Below are 8,012 nucleotides of genomic sequence, written 5' to 3' on the forward strand. Positions count from 1 at the left end.
AGAGATACTTAACTGCTGTTGGCCTCAGTTCCTTTAACTGTAAAATGGGCATAAAAATAGCACCTACTTCCCAAGGTTGTTATTAAAGATTTAAAGAAGGGTGGCTAGGTGGTGCAATGAATAGAGCACTGGCCCTGGAGTCAGGAGGACCTGAGTTCAAATCCAGCCTCAGACACAACACTTACTATCCATGTGACCTTGGGCAAATCACTTAACCCCAATTGCCCTGCCTTTCCCCCTCCAAAAAGAAAAAAAATTAATGAGATGATGATTATAAAGTACCCAGTGCCTGGAACATAGAGCTATATAAATGTTAGTGGTGATGATGGTGGTGATGATGACAGCGATGATGATGACTTGACCAAGATTTTCCTGGTAATAAGAGGTACAGCTAGAATTTGAAACAAAATCTATTGTTCTTTCCACTGTCTTCCACTGCCTACCTCTGTTGCCATTTTTGAATTTCCTTTCTATAAAGGAGGGAGGTAGGGGAAAGGGAGTTCAGAATCACTCATGATGTTAAGGATTCAGGAGGTAATGTCTGTGAAGTGTTAGATGAAATGCACTTAATTTTACAGAACTAGTTTAAGGAATGATCATTCACTATTGCCTAAAATCCCAAAATGTGCATTACTTCAAATATACTGTTAATAAAGCCCAAAGCAAGAGCAATTTACAGAATGTAGCGACTCCCTGTTGTTATATGGCAGACAGAGATGGGGTCTTGGGAGAAACTCTGGGGCATTAAACATGAAAGATTCAATAACGATTCCAACCATGAAGTTTCTTAACTAATGAAACGTGTGACCCATTTGGTATGCTGACGAAGCTCTTTCTTTTTCTTTCATAGGTGCAAAGGGAGAGATGGGAGATGTAGGACCACCAGGTCCTAATGGAGAACCAGGTAAAGCATTCAGGGAATGAGAACAATTCACTTTAAAAATACCATTTTTGGAAAAACACAGCCCCCTGTGTAGTAATTTTTAAAAGCTTGGAAACAGGCAGCATGGATAGTTGAAATGAGCTTTCCTGGTTACACAGGGGAGTACAATAACTGATCACATCAAATTGTATTTAACGTGATAGAGCATCAATGCTTACTGTAAAAGCTTGATCTTCCTTTGTAATTACTACCTTATTTTACTATGACAGGTGAGATGGTCCATGGACTTCGGAAGGATTTCATCAGGGAGATTTTAATAGGCATTCTTGAGTGGGTGCTCTCTTCTCCCTAAAGGCCTTTTCCTCATTTCCACCTGAGATCCTTTTCTTCATATGCTGTGCTGCCTTGCCCCCAAATGAAAGTGAACCGCCCCCCCCCTTTCACTTTTTCCTAGATCACTTTTTTATTTTTGGATCTCTCTTTTATACCCATTACTTCCGGCTTTGTAAATGTGAAAACTTTCTATTCTCTTTAGTAGAATGTTAGCTGGAGGATGGAGGTGGGGTGTGGTACAGCAACCAGGCAATTTTTGTGCTTTAATCTCACTCAAACAGAACATAGTACCTGACAAAGTCCTTAAATAAATAGATGGATAGATAAAGTGTCTATTAATCACTTGTGCCAAATACTGTGGGAATAGAAGAAATACAAGCAAGCAAGACAGTTTTTGCCTTCAAGAAGATTATATTCTAATGGGAGAAGACATCACATAAAGGGGTGCTGGAAATGGAGAGGTAAAGAAGTGGGCTTGAGAGGATGAGGAGAAGGCAGGGAACACAGAGGTAGAATGCAAGGGAGATGAGGATGATGGCCTAGTGTGGCATGACTTGGGCCCCAGCAAATGACTTAATAAGCATTTCTTTAATTGAATATCTAGAGCCCTCTTTTCCCTTTCAGACACCATTTTAAAAGACTTAATTATGAGATATAATTATGAAATAATGAAATTCAGCCATGCATGTACCTCAGGATTGTTGGCCAAGCTTTCCACTTTCTTGGACCCCCTCTTTTGCAATTGCCTTCAGGTCCAGCTTTTCTCCCTTTCTCTTTCCCTTCTCTCCCTCCTCTTCTCTTTCTTCTCTTCTCCTCTCTTTTCTCTCTTTTTCTTCTCTTTCCCTCCTTTCTTTTCCTCTTTCTTTCTTTTCTCGCTCTCTTTTTGTCTCTTTTCCTTTTCTATCTTTCTCCTCTCTCCTCCTCCTCCTCCTCCTTCTCTCTCTCTCTCTCTCACACATACTTATATACACTCACATAATCCATTGTGTAGTCATAGGATCTTTTCCCAACCTCTTCCCCATTTCCCCTTGATCCCTCAACCTATAATCCCTAGCAGTGATCTCTTCCTTTTCAAATTTTCCTTGGGTACTCTAGATCTCCCTTAGATTTCCATATTGTACTGTATTTATCTGTCTACATGTCATATCCCTCCTCCCCACAGTGGGATAAAGGCTTTAAGGGTAAGGATTATTTCCCTTTTTTGTCTTTGCTGTCTAGTACATAGATATTGTGAAGAATTAGCTCTGACAGCATGATAGATTTTAGAGCTGGCAGGGATCTTAGAGGCATTCAGTCCAACCCCTTCATTTTTATAGATGAGGAAATTGAGGCACAGAGAAATTAAGTGACTTGCCCAGGGTCAAATAGCTAATAAATGTCTGAGGCAGGATTGGAACTTGGATCTTTTTTACTCTAAGTCCAGTACACTGTGCTTCCTCTCCTCTCTGCTTTATTCTTCCTTCTGCTGCTGCTTAAGCTGATAGTCCAAGGAGCTCTAGAAAGGGTCTGTGCTGGTACTTGCCTGGGGCCAGAAGCAGGGTGTGGGAGAGAAGCTGTGAGGTCAGACACAAAATTGGGAATCTGGAGGGAATCTTAGTATGAAGCCATTCAGGAAACAGAATGACTGTGTGGCATGAGCTTAATCCTGTGCTGCCAGCAATGAGACTCAAGTAACAACATAGGCTCTAAATGCGAATTGTTGGCAGTCACATCCTAGGTAAGTTGAGCACTGTCTCTTTGTTATACATAGTGTTTGTAAAATGCTTTACAATTGCAAGGCACCTTACCTACATCATCTCATTGGATCCTGCCAACACTGTGAATGTCCCTGTGAGGTGTAGGTGATGTAAATCTTTTTTACTCCTATTTTATAGATGAGGAAACTGAGACTCTAACAAGTGACTTGTTCAAGGTCTTTTAGCAAGTGGACGAGCTAGCTTCAGGACCCATCTCGATACTCTTCCAACTAGGAGATGCTGCCAGACGTGTGATTCTTCATGTGTTGAACATGCCGTGTGTAACAATTTTTTGCATTTGTACATTTCTTTATTAAAGTACTTTCATGTCCACTGTCTCACTAGGACCCCCAACATTATTGTAAAGTGTACAGTACAGATGATATTAGTTCCCTTTGGTAGATGAAGAAACTGAGTTATTCAAATCAGGAAGACAGTGGTACAGATGGAATGGGAAGCCAGGTTCCTTTGGTCATTGCAATTGCTACCTTTTGTTTTTGCCAAACATTTGTTGAGTGCTTTTTGTTTACTAAGCCCTATGTTAGGAACTGGGGGAGGAGATCCAAAGTTTAGGTAAACCTGATCCCTGCTCTCATAAAGTTCAAAATCTAGTAGGGGAATAAGACCCAAACACAGAAAACTATAATTCATAAATTTTCACAGGTACATTAGAGAGATGTAGATTAGTGCCATATGAGGTCAGAGAGGGAAGGCTCCTTAAGAGGGGAAAAGCTTCCTGAGGAAGCTGGCATTTTCATTTAGTCTTAAATGGGTAGGAATTTGACAGTCTGAGAAAGAGAGGTAATGCCATGAATAGGAAACATAGTGAACAAAGTCCTAAAATCTGGAGAGGCATACTTATGTTTAGTTGTATCTGACTCTTCGTGACCCCATTTGGGGTTTTCTTGGCTTATTCTAGAGTGGTTTGCCATTTTCTTGTCCAGCTCATTTTACAGAAAAGGAATCTGAGTTAAACAGGTTTAAGTGACTTGCCCATGGTCACACAGCTAGTAAGTGTCTGAGACAGATTTGAAGATGAGTCTTCCTGATTCCAAGCTCAGTGCTCTATCCACTGCATCATCTAGCTACCTCCAAAGAGTGACTGCACCCAATGTAGGGTGCACAGCAACAAAAGGCAGAAAAGTTAAGATGGCATCAGATTATAGAAGGCTTTGAATGCCAGGCAAAGAAGCTTTATTTTATAGGGAGTAGGAAACCACTGAAGATCATTGAGCAAGGGAATGATATAACTATATCTTTGAGTAAGAAAAATTATTCTGGTAGTGGATTGGGCAAGGATTGTACCAGGATGGGAGTAGACGTGGGAAAACTATTGAAATAACACAGGTCAATAAGCTTGATTAGGACGGTTGCTATGGAAGTAAGTGGGAGGCCATGGATGCCAGAGATAATGCAGAGATTATATTAATGACCATTAATATAATTATTTATTATTATATATAATATATTATATAATTATAAAATATAATTATATAATAATCAATAATATTAATATATTAAGTTTGGATATGAGGTGAGTGAAGAATCAACTTAACCGAAGGTTTTGAAGTTTGAGACTTGATGAAAGAGAGTACAACTGAAAAATAGTGAAATTGTGAGAAGAGTAGGTTTTAGGGAAAGATAATTAGTACACTTTTGGAGTAACTGAGTTTGAAATATTAGTGGAACACCAAGCTGGAGGCATTCCATGGTAATGGAGATGTGGACAGGTAGCTTAGGAGAGAAGGAAGGGCTAGGATATTGATTTGGAAATCATCAGCATAGAGCAGGTGATTAGAGCCATGAGAACAAATGAGGTTGTTAAAGGAAAAGTGAGAGAGAGAAGAGACAGGGCCCTAGGACAGAACCTTGGGAGAAATTCATTCTAAGATACTAGATAGAGTAATTAGCAATAGAGATAGAGAAGGAGCTGTTTGAGAGGCAGGAGGAGAACCAGGAAAGTGTGTTATTTCTGAAGCTAAGAGTACCCTATAGGAGGGTGTGGATAATAGTGTTAAATACTACAGAGAAGTCAAGAAGGAGCTTAAAGAAGGGCATTGGGTTTAATAGTTAGGAGATGACTCTAGAGAGAACTATTTTAGTAGAGTGGTATGGGCTGATACCATAGGGCTAGGAGATGTGGAGAACAAATAGAGCCATTGTGTACAGAGATTTTTTTTTTGCTACAGAAATTGAGAAAAGAGAGATGAGATTTTAGGTAGATGGATTTACGATATCTATATATATGTCTACCTATCTATATATCTACTAATCTACATATGTGTACATTCCTAGTCCAATATTACTTTTACTGCATTAAACTACCTTTTAATATAATAGAATAACATCATAACCCAAGAAGGGACGTATAAAGGAGGAAAGAATATGGAGATTTACATTCCAAGAGTACCCAAGTGCTGTATCTGAGTATTATTGGAAGATACTTAGGCTCACAAGCCACTTACTTTTTATATGCTGTCTAGATATTTTATATTCTCCAGAATACTGGCTTTCTATTCTATGTAACAGTGTGATGAGAACATTATTGCAGACAAACCTTTCTGGTCTACCCCTCTTCCAAATACTGAGTTTAGAAACCTGCTTCTTCCACCCAGCCCCTAAAGAAAAAATCATTGTGACCCATCTTTCTTGCCACTGGCGAGGCCTATGATAAATTGTAAGACTAAAGAGCCAGTGGATCATACACTGATTTCCAATTTTAAGATCTTTCTACTTAGGGCTCTTCCTCAAATGTTTTGTTGAGAGTCAACCTCAGAGTCAGGAAGTCCTAGCTGGGTTTAATAGACACTGAATGTGTTGTCCTAGGTTGAAGGGAAGGATGAACATATCTGTAGCCTGCTAAGTGCCAAGCACTGTGCTTTGTGTTTTACAAATTTTGCCTCATTTTATCCTTACAACATCCTTTCAAGGTGGGTACTATTATTACCCCCATTTCAGAGTTGAGGAAACTGAGGCAAGCAGAAGTTATGTGATGTGTCTAGTGTCACACAGCTAGGAAGTATCTGAGACTGGGTCTGTACTCAGGTCTTCTGGATTTCAGGATCAGTGCTCTTTCCATTGCACCACTTAGCTTCCATATAGGAATTTCTTTACTAGGAATTCCCTATATACAACAAAGAAATCACAGGTCCATGCCATTCCTTCCAACTCTTTTTACCCCCTCTAAATCCTTTCCTTTCCCCCCCAAGAAAGAAAAAGACAAGTTTAAGTGAACTCTATCATAAATCATTTGAATGCTAAGTGATATTTAGCTTGAAACACCAACAAAACTAATTACACTAATTATACAACATTTTTTTTTTAAGTCAGACTTGTGGTTTTCTGGCATAATGAACTCTAGGGGAAGACAGTTCTTTTCCCAATGCAGACTGGCACCTTCTCTATAACCAAGAAAGGGCTGGGGTCTGCAGCACTGAGAGATTATCTTGATTAGAGTCATACAGCCAAAGTGGGCTAGAGGCAAGGTTTTTACTTCAGTTTCCCTGACTCTAAGAGTAATTCGCTATCCATGACTCCACACTACTTCTCTTTCACAGGTATATAAATGTAAAGAAATCAATTGCACCAAGAAAATTTCACCACAATAGTAACTTAGCTTTTCTCCCTGTTTCCTTAACTTAAAAAAATTGTCATAGTTTTCTTTTCTATTTAATTTTCCCTTTTATATAGTCATAGTTGAGAGGCAAGATGAAATAGCAGATAGAGAGCTGGTCTCAAGAGTTAAGAAATCCTAGCTTTCCATCCTGCCCCTGAAACATCCTGGCTGTGTGACCTTGTACAAGTTTCTTAACCTCTCAGTGTCCTAGGCAATGCTCTAAGACTATAGATTGCAGTGTAGAATTCAGTCTGCATTGTTAGAGGTAATGTCCTCACTGAAACTTCCCTATCCTGAAGAAATCTCAGTCTGGCTGAAAAAAAAGTCATGGTGACTGCTTGATTCTTCTGGTGCTACTTTCTTTTCTTTTCTTTTTTTCTTTTCTTTTTTTTTAGCTTTTTGGAGGGGGGAAGGTAGAGAAATTGGGGTTAAGTGACTTGCCCAAGGTCACACAGCTAGTTTTGTGTTAAGTGCCTGAGGTCAAATTTGAACTCAGGTCCTCCTCACTTCAGGGCCCGTGCTCTATTCACTGCGCCACCTAGCTGCCTCCAGTCCTACTTTCTTTACTACATAGTGTTTTCATACAGGTCTTTATAGATTTCTTTATTTTTCCCCAGAATCATCTGTTATAATTGCATTATGGTATTCTATTACATTACTCTGCCTCAGTTTATTCAGTCATGTACCCATTGTTGGACATTTTATTATTTCCTCTGTGTGTGTGTTTAAGTAGCATATTACAATCATTTTCATCATTCTGTGCAAATAAATAGCCTCTGAGTAAAGTATGGAGCAGCAGAGTGGTGCAGTAGATGGAGCACCAGACCAGGAGTCAGGAAGATCTGAGTTCAAATCTAGCCTCAAGCACTTACCAACTGTGTGACCCTGGGTAAGTCACATTACCCTGTTTGCCTCAGTTCCTCATCTGTAAAATGGGAACCCATTGGAGAAGGAAATGGCAAACCATTCTAGTATCTTTGCCAAGAAAACCCCACTGTCAAGTCCATGGGCACATGAAGATTTGGATACAACTGAACAGCTGAACAACAACAAAAATTGAGTTGAGCCTGGGGAAAAAGAGTCATTGGGTATAGGAGGGGGAAAAGGGTTTTTGTTAAAAAAAAAAAAATCAAAGGAGGAGCAAGGACAATAATAATATGTACAGCACTTTAAAGTTTGCCAATATGCTTATGTATAGGATCTGAAACGGGCCTTACAACAAAAGTAGGTACTATAGCTATCATTATCTCCATCTTACCTGTAAAGAAAATGAAGGTGATAGAGGTTAAGTGACTTGTCCATGGTCACACAGATGAATGTCAGACGCAAGATTTGAACCCAGATCTTTCTCTTTCTTTCTTTCTTTCTTTCTTTCTTTCTTTCTTTCTTTCTTTCTTTCTTTCTTTCTTTCTTTCTTTCTTTCTTTCTTTCTTTCTTTCTTTCT

General features: G+C 39.3%; 1 protein-coding gene across 2 annotated transcripts in view; it reads left to right on the plus strand.

Moving 5' to 3' along the window:
• The window catches only part of COLEC11 (collectin subfamily member 11), a 67,887-nt gene that overhangs the window by 55,966 nt on the left and 3,909 nt on the right, over positions 1 to 8,012 (plus strand). For both annotated transcript variants that reach the window (XM_069064765.1, XM_069064766.1), the window contains exon 5: positions 851 to 904. In XM_069064765.1, coding sequence (XP_068920866.1) covers positions 851 to 904 — 54 coding nt within the window. The remainder of the gene's footprint in view (positions 1 to 850; positions 905 to 8,012) is intronic.

This window comes from Petaurus breviceps, unplaced genomic scaffold (assembly GCF_028583685.1).
Source record: "Petaurus breviceps papuanus isolate PSGF00001 unplaced genomic scaffold, PetGlider_PUasm1.0 90644, whole genome shotgun sequence".
NCBI classification, from domain to species: Eukaryota; Metazoa; Chordata; class Mammalia; order Diprotodontia; family Petauridae; genus Petaurus; species Petaurus breviceps.